This window comes from Halichoerus grypus, chromosome 1 (genome assembly GCF_964656455.1).
Source record: "Halichoerus grypus chromosome 1, mHalGry1.hap1.1, whole genome shotgun sequence".
In the NCBI taxonomy this organism is placed as follows: Eukaryota; Metazoa; Chordata; class Mammalia; order Carnivora; family Phocidae; genus Halichoerus; species Halichoerus grypus.
The window spans coordinates 54,747,575-54,772,299 of record NC_135712.1 but is presented as its reverse complement, the minus strand read 5'-3'; the positions used below and the strand labels follow the sequence as shown (position 1 = coordinate 54,772,299).

General features: G+C 35.7%; 1 protein-coding gene across 1 annotated transcript in view; it reads right to left on the bottom strand.

Annotated features, from left to right (window-relative positions):
* The window catches only part of TRAT1 (T cell receptor associated transmembrane adaptor 1), a 33,853-nt gene extending 10,329 nt beyond the window's left edge, over window positions 1-23,524 (bottom strand). The window contains exons 1-3 of the mRNA XM_036120548.2: window positions 23,304-23,524; window positions 10,744-10,854; window positions 4,115-4,151 (exon numbers count right to left, since the gene is read on the bottom strand). Of these exons, the coding sequence (XP_035976441.1) occupies window positions 4,115-4,151; window positions 10,744-10,854; window positions 23,304-23,310 (155 nt within the window). The 5' untranslated portion in view covers window positions 23,311-23,524. The remainder of the gene's footprint in view (window positions 1-4,114; window positions 4,152-10,743; window positions 10,855-23,303) is intronic.
* Between the last annotated feature and the right edge of the window lie 1,201 nt (window positions 23,525-24,725).

Sequence of the window (24,725 nt, the reverse complement as noted above, 5' to 3'; positions counted from 1 at the left end):
ATTTCACTGGTGACCTTGACAAAAGCTGAGCTGGCAGATTATTGAAGGCAGAAAATTGAATAGAATAGGTTCAAGAAAAAAGAGAGGAGGAGAAGCCAGCAAATATGGGCAGAATGTAGATGGAAACTTCATGTTTTGCTATAAAGGGTACAGAGCAAAGGAGAGGTAGCTGTAGGCCATCTAGTATCAAGAAAGCTTTCTTTTTTCTTTCTTTCTTTCTTTTCTTTCTTTCTTCTTTCTTTCTTTCCTTCTTTCTTTCTTTCTTTCTTTCTTTCTTCTTTCTTTCTTTCTTTCTTTCTTTCTTTCTTTCTTTCTTTCTTTCTTCTTTCTTCTTTCTGGTTTGAAACAAAACTGTTATCTATTGATGAGAATAATACAAAAGGGACAGAAAAAGCAATGATGTAGGAGAAAAGAGAAGGTTGCTGGAGGGATATGTTTCTGAGTACATGCTCACTGACTTTTTGCTTTCTTTGGTAGGGAGCATGCCATGGGTGTAGGTGTCTTGAACTTGGGGTAAGAGGACCAAATATAGACCCCTGGTCCTGGGGAAGAGTACAAACCTCAGTACTAGCTTTATATGGTTGGAGACTAAGAAGTGAATCCATTGGTGTTTCCTGTGAGGAGGTTGCTTAATGGACCTTCAGAGCAATGATATCTAATACTACTTAATACTAAATTTTTATTCTCTTGATCAGTGTTCCAGTTTTCTTCTAGTATATCCACTTCTTTGTAAAGTCTCCTAAACACAAGGAGCTTATATTGCCAGTGCTTTGGAGTACTTAAAATGAAGGGTCTTTTGCCAAAGTTTTTGGGGAAAGGAGACTAGAAATATCTGCCAGCATGAAGAATTCTAAAGACATGGACAAAGACACTGAGAGCAGTGACACAGAGCTAGGGGTGACAAAAAGACAATTGAGAATAAGGTTTCTGGAACCTATCCATACTTCTCAAGGATTCTTAAGAAACAATACTTAAGAAGGGACTGGCATCTTGCAGTCACACAGGGATGGAGCTTGGCTAACGGTTATTTGTACATTAAAACAAATAAACAGAAGGCTGGAAAACTTGTAGCTATTTTGGTTACAAGTAGGCAGTGATCACAGTGAGGGCTTCATCTGCACATCCACTTGGAAATCTCAGATGTCTGGGGAGGCTACCCAGAGGTTCTCTTGTCAGGGCGCCTGGGTGGCTCAGTCAGTTAAGCGGTTAAGCGTCTGCCTTTGGCTCATGTCATGATCCCATGTCCTGGGACGGAAAGCTCCACATTGAGCTCTGCAGGGAGCCTGCTTCTCCCTCTCCCTCTGCTCCTCCCCCTGCTTGTGCAGTTCTCTCTCTCTCTCTCTCTCAAATAAATAAATACAATCTTTTTTTTAAAAAAGTTCTCTTGTCATAAACATCTTCAGGTGAGGAGGACAGCTGGGACAAAAAGTGAGGTCCAGGGTTAGTGTATTTAGTAAAGAAGGGAAGTGAAAGGAGCTTGCAGAGCTCTGGAAATCCAAGAAATCATCCTAAGGTAGAAAAATGGCTGAGATGAGTTATGCTTTGTCATAAAAGCACCTTTCAGTGCCACCCAGGAGCAGAGCATGCAAAAACTGCTGGGACTCTGTCCTAAGGTTTTTGAGAGAGACTCTGAAACTGAGGAGTCAGGATAAATTTAAAGTAGTTGTAAACCTGAACTGATTTCCTAAATTAGAGGATAAATATACAGCAAATGGGCAGGAATTTTCTCAGACCTTAATTTTCATCTGATAAAGCATTATCTTTTTTTAAATTGACTATGCTTTGTAAGGGAAGTATTACATTATAATCTGTATTTTTCAGATGATACAACTGAAGTTCACCAATGCTCATTTTGCTAAAACTCCAAGCCTAGTAATTATAAGAGTTTGATTAAAATCCAGAATTGTCCAGATCTCAAATCCATGATATTCCCACTGTCTTATCTTCCTGACACAGAGTAAAAGACCAGCATTGTGTAGAATTATGTTTTAAAGATTTTTTTTCAAGATTTTATTTATTTATTTGACAGAGAGAGAGCACAAGCAGGGGCAGAGGGAGAGGGAGCAGCAGGCTCCCCACTGAGCAGGTAGCTCTATGCAGGGTTTGATCCCAGGACCCTGGGATCATGACTTTAAGGCAGACACTTAACTGACTGAGCCACCCAGGTGCCCCTAGAATTACGTGTTAAAGGAAAAATAAAGTGGCCCATGGGTAACTACCAGGAAGTGTGTACCTGACTTTCTGTTACATATAGATGCTACATTGTCCTTAAAGTGATCACATTTTTGACCTACAGTGCAGGAAGGGCAGGAATTTGGGGAAGCAGGAAGATAAGATCAGAGAAGCATGGCTTCCCACCTAAGCCAATGTTGAGTAAGGGCAGAGAGAGTTCAATGGGGAGCCGTAGCCTTAAACCATCTAAGAACTGAGGGACATCACTAATTTTACTTCTACCTAAGAAAGATAGCCTTTATTTCCACTTGCTGTTTTAATGTTGAAGTTTTAATGACTGGAAATAGTTTCACGTTTGCTTGTTTTTTCCTGGAGCCTCCATGCCCTTCCTACAAAGGTGACTTTGGCTCCCAAACTACATAACCAGAAATAGACAAGCTGTGAAGTACATACATAATTAACATGCCAGCCATTTGTTATAGGTAAATTCTGCATTGTATATTCAAACTATGCCTAAATTGAGATTTATTACAATAGATAATAGATTACTAAATCCAGGAGGGACAATCTGCATCTTCCCATCTTTGCATCTCTTGTCTAACACAACTCCTATTTGTTGAACGAATACTTATTGAATGAATGAATTAATGAATGAATGTTATAAAAGAACCAACTTCTTTTTCACACTTGCCCTATAGGTAAGAGCCCACTTACTATGAGATGGATATTTTACCAATTTTCCCTTCTGACTCTTACCATCCCAATCCAAGAGTACCAACCCAGTCTTTAGCAGAACGATCAAATCACTAGACTTTCTATCACATTGCATCTTAATTGCCTTTCAAATGACAAGTATCAAATCAATTGTCCAAGAGATTAACTTTCACATGGAAAATCCATATAGGATTTTCTTTGTCATGTTGTTTGTTGTAACCAAATCAGCAAATCTCTCTGTATATGAGATAACGCATTGAAAATTATCTCCTGTTATAGAATCCAATGGTAAATCATAAAAATAAAGATTTTCTTCTTTGTGTGAATCTGCCTGCAGCCTACATCCTGAATGTCAGAGATATTTCCACATGGAGAAAAATTTTAAAAAGACCTTTTAGAGGCTAACAGAAAGCTTATAATCTTATCCTACCCAGTGAGAAAGCTCTGTGTTTGTGAAAGACCTTTCTGCCTTTCAGTCTACCATTTCAGAAAGGTCTTGAAGAGTCCTCTAGGAAATTCTCTATATTTAGATGTTTTTTATCCTAAAGGAGAAATCTCCAATCTAATAACACATTTGGGCCAAAATATACTGTGGAAGAAAATGAAAATTCTTTGCTATGATTTATGCTGTAAACCTTCTTTTGTGTAAAAAAAAAAAAACATACAAATTTCTCTACAATTAAGTCAACAGATATTAAAGAGAATACGTTATATCTGTAACCATATATTATTTTAGGGTTGATTTATCACATTTCCCCACTGATTGACATTACTCTCAAAAGCAACACACCACAAAGCATCCTTATCTAAGTATGCATGTATATATATCTTAAATTTTATTTAGGTATTGCCAGATTTCTTTTCTACCCCGGTTTCTTAGGGACCCCACAATTCCATATATAATTAGACTGCAATCTTACAATCTGATCTGAATCATAATCTAGGATAGATCCATCTGAAATTGACAAGAATTCTGTAGATACCAGGTTAGAGTCTCATTTTGTTCCTTAACCAGCTCTCTTATTGACTCAGGATAAGTAAATAACTAAGGAAGATAATAACATTATAGCTTTTGATCTTCAGAGAGGAGTAAAAGTAATTAAAACTCACTTTTCATTTTATTTTTACCCAAATGTGACATCCCTGAGCCAAACCTATAAGCAATATAGCATTTGTTATGCCCCCTTATTAGTTGGGAGTCATAATACATAACTTATTTTCTACATACCTGGGAATGTAGTCTTCAGAGTACCTGTACATGGTATCTGAAAGATATTAAAAATAGAAAAATAAAAAGAAATTTTGACATACACTTAAATCTTCTAGAGAATATTGTGAGGGGAGCTTAGCTTCAGTGTCAGTTAACATCTTAAATCAAGACACTCGGCCACCACCACCAGACATAAAAATCTTCTCTGATTTGGACCAGTCATATATATTCTCTCTTGGTAATTTGAGATGGAAACACAAGCGCAGCTTGGAAGTGATGTAGGGCCCAGATGTGTGGCCATTTTATGGATGGGAAACACCAACCTATGAACGTGGGGACCTCTACTAGTGCCTCTGCTGTGGGGCAGTCCATCGTGGGTGGGGCATACTGTCCTTTTCAGCCTTCACGTTTCATGAAACACCTCTGCCTCCTGTCAAATTTCCCTCTCTGCTCTTGCTGATTTGAATAAGCTTTTCATCCTTACCCAAAACAAACAAATGAAAACAAAAACATAAAACAAAACAAATCCTAGAAGACTTATTTATTTTTGAAGTGTCTGTTAACACTTCATGTCATGTGAACAACATAAAAATTATGTTCAGGAAATTTCTCTGGTTGTGATTCTATCTCATCTACATGGTGCAAATAGAAGTAAGGAGAGATGAGGATTCTAGGGAGAAAAGATCTGGAAAAAGTTGGGAACACAGTCTCAAAATAATCAAAACACAGAGTGGCTTTTCAGAGAAACAATATACTGGTATGCAGTAACAATACTGACCAGAGATCTGATATAGGATCATAAAACCATGAAAAAATTCTGTACCAAGTCTCAGAAAGTAATCCACTGTTGAACATTGAAGGTGGTGATTCAAAGGCAAATAAAAGAAAGTATTCTTGCTTCAAATTAAATATATGTATTCAAACTTGAAAAAAATAGTTTTAAGAATTTTTTTAGTGAATATCAATAGATTCATAATGAATTATTGAGAGAAAATAGGGGAAATTTAGAGCACAGTTTTAATAAGATCAATATTATGAAGTCTGTATTATCTGTTCATCAATAAATTTTCTTAGATATTGAATTGAATGGACGTGTATATTATGATATTTATTACATTTTGACTGTATTATTCAATGTGGCATTGAATAGCAAAATCTTGCAAAAGCTATTTCTATAAAAATGAAGCCCATATTATCTAAATCTCTGGCAATAACACAGAGAAAATAGTAACCAAAGGGTGATCTTTCAGTTTTCATATATAAAAAATACTGTGTTGGTAAGGAACTAGCAAAAATATTTCAAATGACTGAATAAGTCACCAATCAACTAGAAAGATTATTTTTAGTAAGATTTATATGTGACAAAGTTGAAGTATTCTCCAGAAGGGTCATTAACTGTTAGAGAAACATATTGGAACAAATTATTAAAATCATCATGTTGGAGGATCAAATGGATATGTCACATGTCAGGGTATTTGGAAGAATTAAAATACATGTACAAGAATTTAGTCAAACCGTAGCCTGATGTATTATGGAAAAGATTCAGGGTGAGAAATCAGAAGACTTTGGATTTGGGTAGCAGCTCTTCGATGCATTTGCCATGTGACAACATGCAAATCACTTTAAAACTCTGATTCTCACTTTATACATAGAGATAATAATGCCTATAGAATGTGAGTAGCTATGGAAGATAAATGAAATAATTTTTGTTAAAAACATTTTAGAAAATGACAAAGTTGACTTTCAATATTATACATTCTAAATCCAATCATATTGTCAGCCACAATTTAATTGTGCTGATTGGAATAGAGTCTCTTCATTAAATGGATTAGCTGAAAACAAGCTGATATAATTAAAACATTATTTACAAGATTTATAAGTAAAGCTTGATTTGTCATGAAATGACCAAATCTCACTTTTGGCAAGAGGATTGTCACCGACTGAGTGTTAAAAGATTAAAAAATAAACAAAGAATCTGAAAACAAAAATAACGACATTATTACAGAGAATAAGAAAAAATAGGCATGGGGTCAAATGTTTCTGCACACAGACTAATATTTTTAAAAGATAATGTGGATTTTCCAGTTGGAAGTGCTTGGAGTGTGAATGTTGGTGTCTGGAAGGTACACGAATGTGATGTGTAAAAGGATAGCTCTATGGAAAGAAAATGGTGTTGGATGTATTATCAGTAGAGAGAAGCAAAACAAGGTTTGGACCAAAAAGCTTTGTGGGGAAAAAGGAAGAAGAAGCAACTCTAAGAAGGATACAATATAATGATGTGATGCTTAAGTGGAAGGAAAAGAAACTAAAACAATGTGAGGAAGAAAATAAGTATTGGGAAAAGACATTATACATCAAGACCAATCATATTGAAGAAGCACCCTGAAAGTGTCCTTAAAACGTTCAAGGTTGCCAACTTCCACACTCCTCTTAGAATTTAAATGTATAATCTGAAGTTGGACAATCTGTACTCGTATGGTTTTAGTAAGTTCCTTCTTATAGTAAGAAGTGTGATAGCCTATGATTTCTTTAAATAGAGGAGTGGTAATCAAAAGTTTAGAGGTTGGGCCTGAGAAGAAAGGTCAGCAAGCTCAGGCTCCTGTAGAGAGTTGGCTCATTCATGAAGACTTCTAAGTTTTAAAAATAAACGGCATGATTTAGGAGCTACTTAATCATCTCAATGATATTAATAAAACAAAAAGCAGTTTTTATGTTGCTATGAAGCAGTTACATTTGCCAGAGTCTGTGTGAGAAGAGCTGGGTGAGTTTTCACAATCCTCTCTGTGATTCAGATACAGACAACTTGCGGTCAGCTTCATGGTTGAGAGCGTGTAAGCAAACATTTGCTTTTATGTTTTCTCCTTTAGAGTGTTTACTCTTCCATGTGCAATATATAACAATAAGAAACAACAGCACATGGCTCAATCTCCATAATAACATTTTTTGATACATTCTTAATGTGAAAATGTGAAAAATGTGCCATAATTTTCTAGTGAGTAGGAGATATACTGATAAGACTTTGATGTATGAGCAAACCATACACTTATTTATCCTTCTTCTCAAAACAGAGAAGAAAGATTGGATAAAGAAATTTGGGGGATTTAAAGGAGGACAAAGCTAATACCTTCCTAGCAGAAAAAGGAATAAATATAATCCTCCTAAAGAACAGACAAAAAATCACCTAAAAATGTACGGTTTATTTTGGGGGGAAGGGAGAACTCCATTACAAAGCTTTTACCTACCACTGCTACAGAAAACATCAAGGAGAGGCTTATCAGGTCTATCTGATTGAATGTGGAGATAGTGTGTTGTTGCTGGGATGGAGATTTTCTTTTGTAAGCCATTTAATATACCAGCACAACTTACTCACCGACTGTTCGCCATAGGTGTAGTCATATCTTGCAAGTTTCTTAGCCACAAAGAATAGCACAAAGATGCAAAAATAAAAAGTTCCTTGAGGCCAGATATGGGAGCATTGTGTTCGCAGACCAAGTGGCAGAAAAGCTGGCTAATATAATTGAATCTCCTCTGGTTTGTCTGTCTAGGAGAAATGAAGCCGGGAGGAGCCTTTAGCAGGACTGGAAAGAAGTCAGCTTGCAGAGCTAATCCCAGAGCCACCTGTAGTCTGTGCGTGAGAAAGACGGACAGTGCTGTATTTGGTCATGTGGACTAGCAAGGGTGGCAGTTACTACGGATGCTTGGGGAAAGATGTCGGGAGAGGCTGGGGCGGTTGGGAGAGGGTTGCAGAGAGAAAATAGGGAGATGGGATGAGAACGAAGGGCATTTTGGCATCAATGAGCACTGCTACAAGGCTAATCTGAGGTTTGCACGCTAATAAAATGCAAGACCCAGGTTGTGTGCTCCACGTAAGGAGGGCATGTTATTGCTCAAATAAAATAGTTTGCAGTGCCTAATGGTTAGAACCGATCCTATGAAAAGCCTACAGAAAACTCTCTAAAATGCACCTGTATATGACTTAAATGGACACAGCAGTTACTGCTAAAGCTCAGGTTATTGCATAGACATGTTAAATGATATCGAGATGGGGCAGGAAGTGACACGGGAGCTGGAGAGGACCTAGAGAATATGGAGATGGTGGGAGCGGTGAGGAGCCAGAGGAACTCCCTGAAATACCTGACACTAAAATTAAATGGAATAAGATGTAGTCATAGCAAGCCCTTCACTAATACTTGTGGAAGGAGAGAAGGAAGCACCAGGGCCACGGAGAGCAGTAATGTGGGCTGTGCCCTGTGCAAGACTGACCTCCTCAGTCCCCAGCACTGTGCTGAGGGATCCATAGAATTCACACAAGAACCCTTGGTCTGGATGATCTTTTCCACATTTTGTAGACAGGGAAACTGAAACTATGAGAAGTTATGTTTCTTGTACAAGAGATCTCCCAGGTAAATATTAAAAGCAGCGTTCTAATTCATGACAGGTTGACTTCAAAAGCCATGATGTTAAAAACAAATTGAGAGAACTGAAATTGATTTTTAAAAATACAACAATGAATGTAATTTACTCTTTCCTGTTTTTTTTTTAAAAATGTTATTTCCCACCATACTGCTTTTAGACAAAGTAATTTGTGGCATGCCTGAGGCAGTTAGGGTTTGTACAATTGAAATGAAAAAAAAATCTGTTGGTTTTGTTTTTTTTTTTTAAAGAAAAATCTTTTCTCTTTCCCTTCCTCCCTTCCTCCTTCCTTTCTTCCTTTCTTTCTTGCTTAAAAAGTTAGTCTACTATATTTTAGTAGTGGTCAACTAACCATTATAAGAAAACAACTTCCAAAAGGAGTTCATATGGTGGCAAATGATATGACTACGGATAAATAAATTCCAATGTACAAACTACCAAAAATGAGAACTGAAAAGGCTACTTGTTCCCTGGCCTCACACAGATCCCCAGAGAACTGCCACTGGAATCAATAGAGAGAGAAGTACTGGTTCACATCTGGTCCTGGCTTCCATCTTAAATTATTTCAACTTTATAGCCCTCAATTCACCTTTTTCTTTTTTCTTTTTTTAAAGATTTTATTTATTTATTTGAGAGAGAGAGAGAGGGAGCACAAGCAGGAGGGAGGGACTGAGGGTGAAGCAGACTCCCCACTGAGCAGGGAGCTGGATGCGGAACTCGATCCCAGGACCCTGGGATCATGATCTGAGCCGAATGCAGACCCAGGTGCCTCTCAATTCATCTTTTTCTAATACACGTGACAATATTATCTGCATTCATAAAATATCTTAATGGAAAAATTAAAATATAGTCATTTTAAGCTATTATATAAAGAAAAGTGCTACTCTTCGTTCATTTTTTTCTGTGACGGAAGCCTTTTTCAAAGATGTTAGATGATGGGTCATTCATGCATCTGACTTATGAAATTTGTTTCAAAAAACATTTGATTTAAAAAAGAATTACTGATAATGTATGGCGATTAACATAATAAAAAAATAAAAATTAAAAAATTAAAAAATAAAAAAGAATTACTGAAATCATTGCTAATGGAAAAGCATTGTCTGCCTGGCATTTCAGGCTTAGAAATGATATAATAGAAATCCTAAGAGAATGTTGGGTTTCTGGCCAAGGACATTTGGTCAACAATGTAAAAGCAACATGTGCTAGTGGAAACCATTTTGGACGGAGAATTAGACGGGGCCCTTGTCCTTTACTTTGCTATTGAGTAGACGTGCGACCTCAACTATGCCACTTCCCTTTCTAGTGCCTCTCATCTTTTGTGAGAGGCGTGACAGTAACACCATCTTCATATTTTATATTTGTGTTGTCCTAAGAGGATCAAGGACTCTCCCCAGAATCTGACAATTGTTCTAAATTAGCTTCATGCAGTTTTTCTTGGTCATGTGTCTAATGCAATTTTATTAACTTTGTTTTATTTCTTTTCATCTGTTAAAATGCATTGACATTTTCTCTTCTATTCATTATTACCACTGAAATGTCCTACTCCCAGAGATAGCTGGACTTTCATATCCATCCATCCATCCATCCATCCACCCAACACACTTGTGTTGAATGCCAGTAGTGTGCAAAGATTGTGCCAATTGCCGGGCATTGCACTATTTCAATCATGTCCATGAGGGTGAAAGCCACATGGTTAAAACTGCTGACCGGCTTGTTGAAAGGAAAAGCTAACCCCAGGAGTGTTAGATAATAAGCCTGTGGGTCAGCCTGTTGCTTTTCCATTTCTCTTCTGATCCAACCCAGCTAACTGTACTTTAGAGGCTCTGACTGATGCTGAGGGATTTGAGTAGGCTCAAGTGGAAGCTTGAGGAGTTAGGTCTCCACTCTTCCCATCGGGTATCAGTGAGAACCTTTATGGCTGCTGCAGAATAGGCTACAATATCATGAGCTGTTGAGTTGGAGGAGGAAAACTACATTCTACCAAGACAATTCCTTCCTACTCTATATCCTAAGGCAGAGATAAAGCCAAGATTGGGAGTCTGTTTATATTCTAGTATGATTGCATTTTTAAATTAAGAGAAACCTGAGGGTGGAAAAAAAATATCAACAGGTTTCCTACAGATAAGAATACCCTATTGCATGACATTTCATAAAACTGTCTTCTTCTGTAGGTTTTCCAGTGACTTGTCTCCATTCAAGCTGGTACTATCTGGCTATTTCTCAAAATGTCTTACCTTGTCGCTGCTTTTCCACATAGTGGGAAATATTGAAGATCAGTGATACAACCAGAGCTAACCCCAAAAAGGCTACAATTATCCAGGCATAAAACTGGCATTCAGAATTTCCTGGAAAAAAAAAAACAACAGACATACCTGTAATATAATAGCTGCTTACCAATTTGTTTTGAATTGGGTATTCCCACAATTAAAACCATAGTATTTATTCATAATGAAAAACAAATCCTCTGCCAAGAAATTAATTACCATTGACAGACAAAGCCTCCTTACAGATTTCAAATGGGTATTGCTGATAAGTGCCTGTATTCAGCATGGACAAAAGGAAGCAATTTTCCCACGTTCTCCGTGTTGATGAAATGAAAGACATTTTTAGTCTAGCTGCTAAAATTTGACAACTAGTGACTTTGTCATAAAAACTTTGGTTCAAAGTCAAGAACATCCAAATTATACAGAATGATAATTTGCCATACTTTCCCCCTTTCTTTAATCTTCAGATATAGTCATATATACTTTCATTTATGGAAAACCACCTATCCCTTTCTATAAATCCCAGTAGTATAGGATACTCTATGTTGTGATAAAACAGTAATTCTGGCATCATAATAACCTCGTTTTGCCAAGACTGGCCACAAGGTATTTTTCTCATACTGCTTAGAGACCCATGAGTGGATATTGGAGAGCCAATTATGCTTTCCTTAGCCTTGTGAAGAGATTCTTTTTTTCATTCCTGAGCCATAGGGGGTTTTGTGGGATACTGCCTATCAGTTGCCCTTGATTATTTATGGCAATCTTTACATGTATATGAGTGATTTCTAAGATAATTACCCTGATTTTATGTATTTAAATATATTGTATTATATGTATATTTATATATAATGCATATATAAAATCAATATATTTATATTTATATTTGTATATATTATATTTATATTATATATAAATATATTGATTTTATATATAATACATATATGATATGCATACATGTATACATATAGTTTATACCATATATCATAAATATACTATATAAACATTACATATTATAATATATATTTATAGATAACATATATAAATTATATTTATATATAACATATGTAAATTATACTTATATATTATATTATATATTAATATGTATATAATATAGTATAGAATATAATAATATTAATATTATAATATAGACAAGCAGAAATGCCATGTGACAGTAGCTGCAGCAGAGCTGATAGTCCTTCCCGGTCTCAGCTCCCCGTATGACTGCCCCGAATCAGACACCAGGCTCGGCCCTTTCACAGAAATCTAAGTAGCATGATGCTAGGTACAATAAACAGAACAGGCAAATTCTCAATAGGAGGGAGATTAGTCTTACTTCCCTATCCTGTCTTTAAACCAGCAAATAAAGAATCCTTAGCCCAAAATGTCTTTTGTGCTGCTCTCCTTTACTTATTTTCTATATCTCAAATTTGATGTTTGAATTGTTCATTGTTTGTTTGTTTGTTTGTTTGTTTTTGAGGACTTATTGACATCACAGTGTGGTTGTTAAATTGCCCTCAGTGGTCCTGTGTATTAGAGGAGGTCTGTTTTCCTTTCCTTCCTTCCTTCCTTCCTTCCTTTCCTGGCATCATTTATTTTCAAATGAACATAGGCATATAGATAATTAAATATATAAAATCTATATGCATTTGTGATATAGATGTACATCTACATATATTACATATTGCTTATTTATATATACTTTGCTTTTGTTTGAACTAGTCTGTGGCTCTTTAAACACCAACAAATCTGTCTACTAATGTCTGCTACCTCCTCCTTAATTTCATACCACGTTATTTAGATGTTATTTAGATGTTACCATGAACTCCACAGAGAATAAGACCTTTTCTGCCTTCTGCGCTGTGGTGCCAGACATAATGCACATGATTTATAAAGATTTTTAAAGAATTAGTTAATAAATGGGAAAAGTTAACTGATAATCATAGTGAAATGTGTGGTTTTATTATCTTTAAGGGAATTTTTATGTTTCATAAAGTATAAGAAAATTGAGAAGACTTGAATAGTCTTTAATTCCCCAATAGACCTACCAATTAATTTGGTTAAAAACACTAAGGTTTAGAAGGGCCTTATTTATTCATCATGAACATAATCCCATAAATATTTATGAGAATCCTACAACATAGTAATCATTAACTACTTAAAATATACCAGAAATTCTAGGTATTGCATGGTACTGCCTATATTCCTAGAATTGTTTCTTTGATTTTTATTGTTTATGAAAAAAAAACAGAAGTGCCTGCTGAGTATGCATTTTAAAAATCCTAGCAATATCAAAAATCCTAGCAAATCCTAGCAAATCCTAGAATAACATTTAAGATTCTCTATTAAAGCATAAATGGGTCACTAATATTATACTAATTAGCCTTTTTTAAAAAAACTTACCAGTGTGTCTAGGGGATTTTTACCATGTTATTACGTTATTTTTAGTGGTGCATCGAATTACATAGTATTGTGGTATATGGGTATGTGGTAAATGTGTATATGTGGTAAATAGGTATAATTCATCTACCCATTTCTCTAAGATGGACATTCTGATTTTTTAAAATGTTTTCTCTTACAAACAATAATGCAATGAACTTCACTGGGCAGGCATTTTGTGCCTATGTGGACTTATCTGTAGAAAGAGGCTCCTGGGAATACAATTGCTCAATCAAAGGGAATTTTTAAGGGTTTCACTTGCCAGATGGGTCTCAGTTTCCCTCTCTGCTATCACAATACAAAGGTATTAATTTATGCTTTCCATTATCAAACTAATGGTTAAATGGTTAACAGAAGTCATTACTTCTGTTATTAAAGACTGCTTTTCTTCTTGTATTTGTCACTTACAGAGCCACAGTCTAGATGCAGTTCTAGGTTCTTCCACATCTTAAGGCAATTTGAGGGCACATATTATATTATCTATCGAGATAGATCACAATTATCAATTCAGGATATTCAGTCTGTCAAGTAGACTCTAACCACTCAGCCTCTACAGTCACTGTATTTGGTGACAAATAAATGAACTTTAGTTGCCACACAGAGGCCAGACTTGTTGTATATATTATCCGTGTTCAATATTAAAAACAATTAGCAAACTCAGACAAGCAAAAACAGAAAGCTAAGAATCAACCGTAATCCTATGATCAAGAGACAATCACTGTGAACACCTTGGTTCATATACTTCCAGTTATTTTTCTCTGTGTAGAAATTGTTATGGACAAAGACATAAGATTCAATTATACTGACTATACTATTATCTACTTTTGCTCCAATAATTTGTAGTGTGTTTCTTTTCCTGTAAATAAAATATGCTTTCATTTCTTTTAGCTGCCCTATATTCCATTGAACGAATTTTCTGTAATTTAAGCAATCCCTTATTGTTAGACATTTAAGTTGCTTGTGATTTTTAGTTATATAAGCAATGTTGTGATGAATATCTGTAGCTAAAACTATATATCCAACCTTAATTTTTTTTTTCACGTAAAAATTCTCGATTTGCTAGACCAAAGGATATACACATCTTAAAGGATTTTGATATAACGATGGCTCAGGTTTTAAAACACAATATTAAGCAGACCCTTTTCAGGTCGGTCTGGCCTCTGTTCCTATTATTTCAATTGGCCCTGACTTTATGTTTATGGCTCTTTCGGTTCATCAACCACCATTCCTGGTAGCTACTATCTTTCCACACACTGTCTCATATAGTCCCCTCCTTTGTGTTTTTTGGAAAAAGTGGTTCCTTTGTCTTTTTTCTGGAGCCTGTGACATGGGTCCTTCAGGGGAAGGTGCTTGCTCCTATCTCTTCCTTAAGCATAGAGAACATCACACTTTTCTTTCCTTACCGTGAACTATTTCCCCAAAATGTTAGTTTAGGTTTCCTATCTTTTAGGACTTATCTGCCATGCCTGCCCAATAATATACCATGCTCCAATCATTCTGAAGCACTTAAGATTCTCAATAGATACCATACTTACTATTTAGTGTCCTTATGTCTCTGTATATTTGCCCCTTTGCCTGAAATGCCTTCCCCCTTAGCCATTTGACAAATTCCTAGTCATCCTTCAAGACTACATTTTCTTTGAAGCATTCACTCTTTGCTGCCTGTCCCCCACCAAGTGATATCTTTTATATCTCTCTACATTTCAACAAATGTTGAGGTAATATTTGTTGAGGTAATCATTTATGCATAACATCTCTCTCCACTTGACTATGAACTTCTCGAAGGACAAAAAGAAGGTCCTATTCATCTTGGTCCTCATTCCTCAATTTCCTCATTGTACCTATTTTTGTGGGGATTGAGATTCATAGAAGAGTGTTCCTCACTAATAAGATGCTCAATAAATATTAGCTAATATTATTCTTTTTAAAATATTTTTATTTGAGTATGGTTGACACACAATGTTACATTAGTTTCAGATGTACATTTCTATATGTTATGCTGTGGTCACCACAAGTATAGCTACCTTCTGTCCCCATACACTATTACAATACAATTGACTGTATTTTCTATGCTGTACCTTTTATTCCCATGACTTATTCAATATATAACTGGAAATTATTATTATTATTATTATTCTCATCTTACAACTAGTAAGACTCCTATTTTTATTTCTGCAACCTATTCAGCACAAAGAAGGTTTTCACTAAATATGTGTCAAGTGACTAAATAGAAGACAAGTGGAGTAAAGATGGGTAATGTAATGACTAGGGCCAACAGAAAAGTTCTGATCAAGTCCGAGGTCTAAACACACCCACAATCTTGGAAAGACAAGTTGAAGATTCTATTACATTTGTCTCTAGTACTATTGAGAAAGGACCTACCTTCCAGCAGCTAGGGAAGAGATCCTTGTGAGAAGGAGAGTAGCACATTAGGCCACTGTAGTCTTGGTGTAAGTGCTCATTGACAACTTCCTAATTCTCTCTGTCCTGAGTCTGTATTTACCCAACAACCTACAGATTATTTTATTTTTTTCCTCAGGAAACTTGATACAAGGAAGTTGGTACTAACAGCCAGTCATCTGATTAAATTTATGGGGTGTCCACCACTATAAATATAAAATTTTATTTTCTTGTTTAAAAATCAGTCTTTGGGGAGTTCGGTTAGGGTCAGTGAAATCTCTGGGAAGAGGAATTTAGAAAATACCACTAGCTGAGGTAAGCTGTATGAGCCAGATGCAACCCTAGGAAATCTACGCCTGAGTAAAACTGGGATGTTAATGACAGAAGAGTCAGGGTGAGGAGAAATAATCTCCTCACAGAATGCACAATAACTTTCAAAGGGATGAAGTGGGATGTGCTGTCACTCTCTTCAACTTTTACCTTAAAGACCAATTTCTTTATTTTTACTTATTAAATATACCCACTCCTACTATGAGAAGAGAAAAATAAGGGTTTTCCTATAGGCTGATAACATGGTTATCATAAATTGAGTGGCCTTATGAACTAGTTGTTCTGTGTGGTTATTGTTAGAGAAAGAATGAACAAAGTGTAACTACTTAAAATTCAAATTATTGTTTTAGGCAAATATCCCTCATTATTTTTTTCAGCCTAGTAATTATATATATCATAATATAGTATAATATAGTATACCTTACCTAAGAACACATATCGCAGCTAATTTTTTATAGAGTTGGCCAGAAAGTTGCTTTGTTTTCAATGAAGCATTTGATAGATGTATAAATGATTTACCTTTGGCCAAATTGGGTGACTTGTAATCTTACATTAGAAGTAGTTGAATCTAATTTTTCCAAAGAAGACATCCAGATGGCTAACAGACACATGAAAAGATTTTCAACATCACTCATCATCAGAAAATACAAATCAAAACCACAATGAGATACCACCTCACATCTGTCAGAATAGCTAAAATGAACAACACAGGAAACAAGAGATGCTGGCAAGGCTGTGGAAAAAAGGGAACCATTGTACACTCTTGGTGGGAATGCAAATTGGTTTAGTCACTCTGGAAAATAGTATGGAGGTTCCTCAAAAAGTTAAAAATAGAGCTACCCTATGATCCAGCAATTGTACTACTAGGTATTTACCCAGAGGATACAAAAATACTAATTCGAAGGGTATATGTACTCCAATGTTTATAGCAGCATCATCAACAATAGCCAAATTATGGAAAGAGCCCAAACGTCCATCAACTGATGAATGGTTAAAAAAGAGGTGATACACACGCACATACACACACTGGAATATTTCTCAGCCATCAAAAAGAATGAAATCTTGCCATTTGCAACGACATCATTAGAGCTAGAGAGTATTATGCTAAGTGAACTAAGTCAGTCAGAGAAAGACAAATACCATATGATTTCACCCATACGTGGAATTTAAGAACATAGGGGGATTAAAGAGAGAGTCAAGCTGTAGAGAATAAACTGAGGGTTGCTGGCGGGGAGGTGGGCAGGGGATGGTCTAAATGGGTAATGGGCATTAAGGAGGGCACTTGTGCTGAGCACTGGGTATTGCATGTAAGTGAGGAATCACTAAATTCTACTCCTGAAACTAACATTACACTATACGTTAACTAACTGGAATTTAAATAAAAACTTGGAAAAAGAAAAAGAAAAAAGAACATTTACTTTAGAAAATTTGTCATTGGAAAAAAAAAGTAATAGTCAGGTCTAGAATTATTGCATCAAATCCTATGACATATACCCTGGGACCTTGATCATTCACTCATGCACATGCTGAAAGGATGCAAAACTGATTTGGGAAGGAAATTTTCACCCTGCTATAGGTTCTCCCTGGATCTACCTCTGAATGGATGTAGAATGGGCTTTGATGGCTTTCTATTCTGAGACATATCCCAGTTATGTTCCTAAAATTGTTTAAGAGAATATCAAAGCTGTTTCCATTTCAGCTGACAACCTGCCTTAAAAAGACAATAGAATACTAAACTTCAGGTTACAGTCAGGAAATAAAAATTAAAACACTTTGTCGCTCTTTTTGTTTTCCATTTTGTACACTTTCTACCTATGTTATCTTGTGTTAAAAGAACCAGATGGATGAAACTTGCTATTTGAATTCATTAATTAAAAGGAGTCTATGGACTAGAAGACAGTGTTTAATGTATCACTTGGCATCTCTGGTAGAAGAAGCTGGGAATCTTCTCAAGAACAGGCATATTTTCACTCTTATGGTTCATGAGGCCATCTGTCTGCATTTATATATCATTTGATACAAAATCTACCTTAAGCAAATCTCTGGGATTATATAATACTCATTTTTGTGACCTAATCATATCCCTTGCTCCTTATTTTCCTTTGTCTTGATCTATTTGGCTATCCTTTATACTGACTATATGCTTCTATGTACTTCAAATACCTCTCTTTCTGGGGGAAGGGTAAGAAAGCAAATAAATAAATAAAAAAGAATAATAAATCTCTAGAACTTATCCTAGAGAGAACTAATGATTTACTTCATACTTAGTGTTTTTTTTTTCCTTCCCAGTTCTCATAGCATCTAGTATTTAGTATATATTCAATACATAGTTGTGGTTTGGGTAAATAAAATAGAGCACTGTATAAAAAGGCATACTTCAAGGCAAAACCCCTCATCTTATTTTTATAATTACACTGATTCTAGCTATAAAATATCCTATCATTTGCACAAAATTATATTTCAATTAGAAGTTTCCCTTTATCCTTTTTAATTAAAAGGAACACTGAAAAAGTTGTATCAGTCCATTAATTGGGGCAAGAAGATAATTTGCTCTCAACTACAAAGAAACAACCAAATCAATGTCATGAGCCTACATTTTACATAAAGGCCTTAAGGAAAGTCCTAGTAATTTTCATGAAATATGTTAGCAACAGTAAGGCAAGAACTTAGACCACACTGTACATTCTTCTAGGACTCGGTTTTGTCATTTACTGTAACAATAAATTTGTTTCACATAATCAACTGGAGGCCTTTGAAAACACAGGCCAAATTCTAAAGTGTGGGGTTGGTTTAGCATGGTCTCTGGTTTCCTCTGATTTCGAGAGTCTCCAACTCCTATCTAACCTTCTTCTGTTTTCTAAGATTTTTTCCTTGTGTAATGTGATATGAGTTTTAAACAGGAAGATTTTCTTTTAGAAACTTTGTATTTCCTGACATTCTTGATAGCTTCCATAATTTTTTAAAGATTTTATTTTTAATAATCTCTACACCCAACGTGGGGCTCAAAGTCACGACCCTGAGATCAAGAGTCACGTGCTACACTGACTGAGCCACCCAGGCGCCACAGCATTCATAATTTTTTGATCGCCAACAATAAATGCCCCAATTTTGAAAAACAAAAAAACTTACACAGATGAGAAAAACAAAAAACGTACACATTTAGCTATTGAGTAGCTAAATGTTCGAGATTTTCAACTTGAATGACAGATCTATGTAAGTGTTCACATGCACACACACATACTTTCACACCTCTCTTCACCCAGTTATTTCCCATATGCAGTATGAATATCTCCAGACCCATGTGGGTATCTATTCAGCATACATAATGCTTCTTATACTATTAGATGCACAAAGTGCTCAAAAGCTCTTGCTCAACAAATGCAATCTTTAGTATCATTATTTCATAATTGTAATTACTTTCATTTAAAAAGCTTTTATCACGTTAAAAAGAACTCCCACACAATTTGAATTTAGCTCTTCACACTGTTAAAAAGCCAAAGGCCTCAAGAAGTTATTAACGAAGCAATGACAGCTAGGAAAACCATGATTTAAGTTTCTATCTAGCTTTCTACTGCCAGGGGCTAATTGTGGTAGCTTTAATTATGAGACCTCTGACTCCTTTAATGCCAAAAGTACTTGGCAGGCACTGTATTTGGAATTCATATTTGCATGTGCTCTGGAGGGAAACCCAGCTAAGCAAATGTATCATTTTTCTGCTGGCAGGTTTGATTCATACAGAAGACTTCACTTAACTAACAATAGAAAAGCAATACATATAATGCCTTAATTGTGTTTCCTTCAGGGAGTCTGTAACTGAGACAATTGTATGAGTTTATAGTATACAGGATATGGATTTTCACGGTGGTTTCTCTTCCTTGGCTTGCAAATTCTGTCGGGGCAGTGACCATCTCCTTGTTGCATTCCATGAATATGTATATCTACTTTAGGCACCCCAGAAAGTTCAAAGAAAAAGTTCTGCTATAACAATCCCCATGGATCTCATGCATAAAAAGAGTTTTTCTTACTGTGATGACAGTTTGGTGTGGAACTAGGCATATTCTTGATGACTCTTTGTAGCGCGTGGTCAGTATCCACACAGCCCCCCATCCCACCACTATCCATCCCCATCAGCCCATCAATAAAAGGCATTAGAGTCATTGATAGAAGCACTGGAAGGGATTCTCAAATCTACTCCCAGGCTTTTGAGTAAATAAGATACTGATTTTAATGCAAAATTTGATATCTGTCAAACTTAAGTAAGGGTCTGTTATGAACAGAGGGTTATTTGAGAAATGGATGGTGTATGTTGGGGAAGGACGGAGATGGGGAGAGGGACAATAGCAACACGGGGCATTGGAATGTCTGCTTCAAAGTGCAGAGGAAGATGAGTGTAGGCACTTCCTAGTTGTGTGTCTTTTTGCATCTCACTGAACCTCACTAAGTCAGTTGTAAAGCTGGAGTTCAGATCCCCATCTGTGTGACATAGTACATCATAGTTGCTCTTAACCAACATTTAACTGAATTTGTTAAAGGGAACATACATGTGGAGGGAGGTGGGGGGAGATTTTAAGACAGCATTTTATAATTCCCCCAGTACTGGACTACTTGTCACTTTTATAATTAAACTTTAATTGGGATTGGTCAATTTGAGAAATCCTTTTGGGATTGGAGTGCTGCCCAAATCCCTGCCATTGATGAGTCTTTCTTTATCTGTATTTACTACTCCATTTTATATATGTACTTATTGTTTTCCATTGGAGAAGCACCTTGGCGAGATCCTCTGAAGATGTCATGGGTGTGTGGGAAATCTTCATCCAACAAAATTTTAACTACTATGTTTCTTTATTGTTTTAAGAAGGCCTGTTAATTTTTGTCTCTCCTCTTTCTAGTTCTGTAATACTGAGAGAATTAAATGAAATTCAAAATGCCTGGAAATGTGACCAATAATGATGTTGACAATCTTTCCCGGATTGACTTTCCTTAAAATCACTGCACGCATTACCTAAATTAAATGATGAAACACATTGTCTTTGACCCATCTTTAATTTAAAGAACACGTAAGTTTAAAAGATGATTCATAAATTAGTCCTACCTCATCTCTAAAGGAAAGACTCATTGTTCTCGGAAAGGCGATTGAGGCTCATGGGAAGAGAAAACTGAGTAAAGACAATGAAAATCCGTTTTTTGAAAAACAGCAATGTGTAACTAAGTTGTGGATCACTCGGTAAACTAAATGAATGGTAGCCCACAGGAGTTGTTCTCACCAGTTCATTCTGCTAATATTGATTGTATGTGCATGTAGAAACATGGTAGGAATTAGGATATTGGCCCCTTTATTGAAGCAGTGAGTGCAAGGCATTTAGGCAGGAGAAACGCAAGGAGATTTGGTTTCTTATGTTCCTTTACGTAACTAGGAATAATTTCACTTTTTCACACTAATTTTCTTTTTAACTTCACTTTATCTAAATGTAAAAAATACTATTGTCTGACTCTTCTCTCACATTAAGTTTTTTTCCCCTCCTTTTAAGATCTATGAGTCTTTAACAGCAAATACTTGATATTTTTATCTCTTCCGTGACATTGTGGAAGGTCTCAACTGTCAATGGAGGAACTCCTGTGTTACCTCTAAAGGGAACATCTAAACTACAAAATGATATGGAAGAAATTTTATCATATCCCTCGTAAAATTAGAATTAATGAATCCTGGAAATAGTTGAATGTCATATTCACTGCCTTTGGCCTTCCCACCCTTCCTGAATTCCCCAACACCATCAGCTCATGGCAACTGTTCATAATACTGCCTTGTCTATTTTTTGCAGGGCACTAGCGAAACTGGAACAGTTGTTTTTGTTCTTTGCTAATCTATGAACCTGGAAAAAATAAAGATAGGTGTGCAAATCGTATGTCAGGCTTATGCTCCCTGTGTGATTAATCTAATCAATTGATTTTAAAATTCAGCAAACAAAATACTGGGAAGCAAACTCACAGAAATCATATATAATATCTTTACCCTATCAATGGCTCATACAAATTGATATTAAAAGTATTATAAGTGCAATAATTAAGCAAAAGATATATTCAGGCAAACTGTATGATGATAAACAGTTTAAAAACACATGTAAAAATGTTCAGCTTCATTATAATCAAAGTAATGCATTATCAACAATGGGTTAGCATATTGTACTTTTATTAGTAAAGATTTTTTTAGGTGATACTGGCCTGTTCAGGAGAAACACGCTAGGACGAGAGTGGATTGGCATCACTCTTGGAAAAGCAACTTGATAATAATGAGACTTACAGTGTTCATTACCTCTTACTCAGTAATGCCAATTCTAGAATTTTTTCCTGAGAAAATAACCCTTAATATAGGAAAAGTATAGAGATGTTCATCTTTCTGTCATTTGAAATGTAATATAACTGGATACAACATAAATGTCCAACAATAAAGAAATAGCTAAGGAAACTATAATTAACCCAATGGATATCATTGTCTACATTCATCTAAAATGATTAGGCAGAAATTATCATAAAAAGGGAAATACTTGTTTTCTAATGTTAGCAAAAAATCTGGATATATGATTTTATGTTCATTATTTTTTCAGGTATGAAAAACAAACCATGTAGAATACATTGAAATAGAAGTAGGAAGGAAATACAACACAATATCTTGTGTTTTTTTTTTAAGATGATGGGAACTATGTAATTTTTTTCTTTTTTATATATATTTCAGTCCTCCTACTTTGTAGAACATGTGTCTTTTATGACAAAAAGATGTTTATTAAAGACATAAAAAGTACATAAAACATTAAAAAGGTATGAACCATCAACGTGGAACAGACACTCGGCTAATTGATGGGGATTCAAGCCTTGTGATCCATGCCACGGAGATCAAATTTTCACTGGCCTTTGCAGAATGTCATCTCTCTGATATCGACAATTGGATTAATTTCTGGCAAGATAATACATTTCCTAAACTCAAAGGAATTAGAATGTGGTTACTGCTAACCTGCTTTATAACTATATAACTAGACTAAAGAGGAATATGCAGGATCAACAAAAGTTTCTTTAAAAATAACAGATACTGTAAATGGCATAATTATCAGCAAACAATGAATGGCTACAACTAGCTTTATCTTATGAAACTTCCCTTTTTTTTCTTTTAAGAGAAAATAATCAACTTATATTCATTAAAATATTTCCAAGTATGTTCTAAATTATACTAAAGGTTATCTCACATTTTAAAAATAATGTGTAAACTAATTTATTTCCCAAATTTTAAGTGTTTTTTTGGTTGGAGATGTGGAAATTATTTAGTGAATTTTTAGGCATAGGAATAGAAGAAAAGAATTTAAAATGCCACTTACCTGACATGCTTCCCTTGTCAGAGAAATCTTTCTGTAGCCATGAGGCAAATGTGTGGATTAAAAATGCCCCCACAAACTTTTTTTTCTAAGTTGTTCTGGTATTTTAGAAGCAGAGTGCTAGGAAAACGTGTCTTTAACTGTACCTCAGTTTTCTCTCTTCTGTGTCTTAAAATCTTTTGTGTGTACTTTGTTCAGTTACAAACAGGAAATGTGGTGATGGAGGCTTCTAGAGGTTTGATCTGAAACCAGTACGCTCTTAAATTTTTGTATTATGTGAGAAGAAAAATCCCACAAGCCTCTGTATTCTGGTATTTGGATTTTTATCAATACCTTATTCTAAGTTAAAAATGACAACAAAAGCAAAGTATGAATTAGTCCGGGAGGGATCTCCCACCCCTCTGGAGAGAATCCAGGGGTCGCCTCACAAAGTGAGTTCACATGGAAACAAACTAAAATATATCAAACTGGGGAGGAAACAGTGAGAAGCCCCCAGGTCTGCTCAGCTGTTGGTTGTGTTTTCTTTGAGGCACAATGAAGGAAAGGAGACTGATGCTTTTTGAACATTGCTATGTTATCAGGTGCCTTCTTTACCTGGTCCCACTGGGAGATTGGGTGCCTGCCTTCTTTCCCGGCCACTCTCACTCCAGCCAATAGGAGTCCATCTGCCCAATCTAAGGCCACTTGGCAATGAGCTCCAGCTCTCAATGCACACTCCACTGTCTCAGGAATCAGAGGCTCCTAAATGTGAGTGTGCATAAGTATGCTCTGTGGCACTGGTTTAACACGCATATTCCTGAGTCTTACTGAATCTGAACATTTGGAGCAGAGTCCAGGAATCTGCCTTTTTCACAAGTGCCCCCTGGTTATTTTAAAATATATGTGTTCTCAATAACGCTCTGAAAAACTCATGTATATGTTAATGGTAGAGTTTATTTTTAGCATTAGTCAGATAGAGATGATCTGGGCGGTATCTGTGTGTACGGTTTGTATGTGTTTGTGTGTACATATATCTGCTGCATATTGTGTGTCTGTGGATATTTGATTATGGATTCTACCAGTTTTCTTTAGTTATAGAAAAATGACAAACCTGAATCCAGTTTACTACAAAAGAGGGTGCACATAAACTTTAAGAATTTAAACTCTAAGGAAAACTTAAAGATGAGACTTTTGATGCACAGACTCAGAATAAAAATATTAAATGGATAGCAGGATATCTTACTCTTGCTGATTTCTCTAAGATTCTTGGGGCAGGGAGAGTATTGATCTTATCCATCATGAAAACCCCAGCATCTACAATAATGTCTGGCACGCTGTAGGTCTCAATAAATATTCTCACAATGATTGAATAAATAAAAGAATGTTAATCTTCTGCTTTCTCCTTGCTCCGTTATATAAAACAACTTCTTAGTACTCAAAATACAG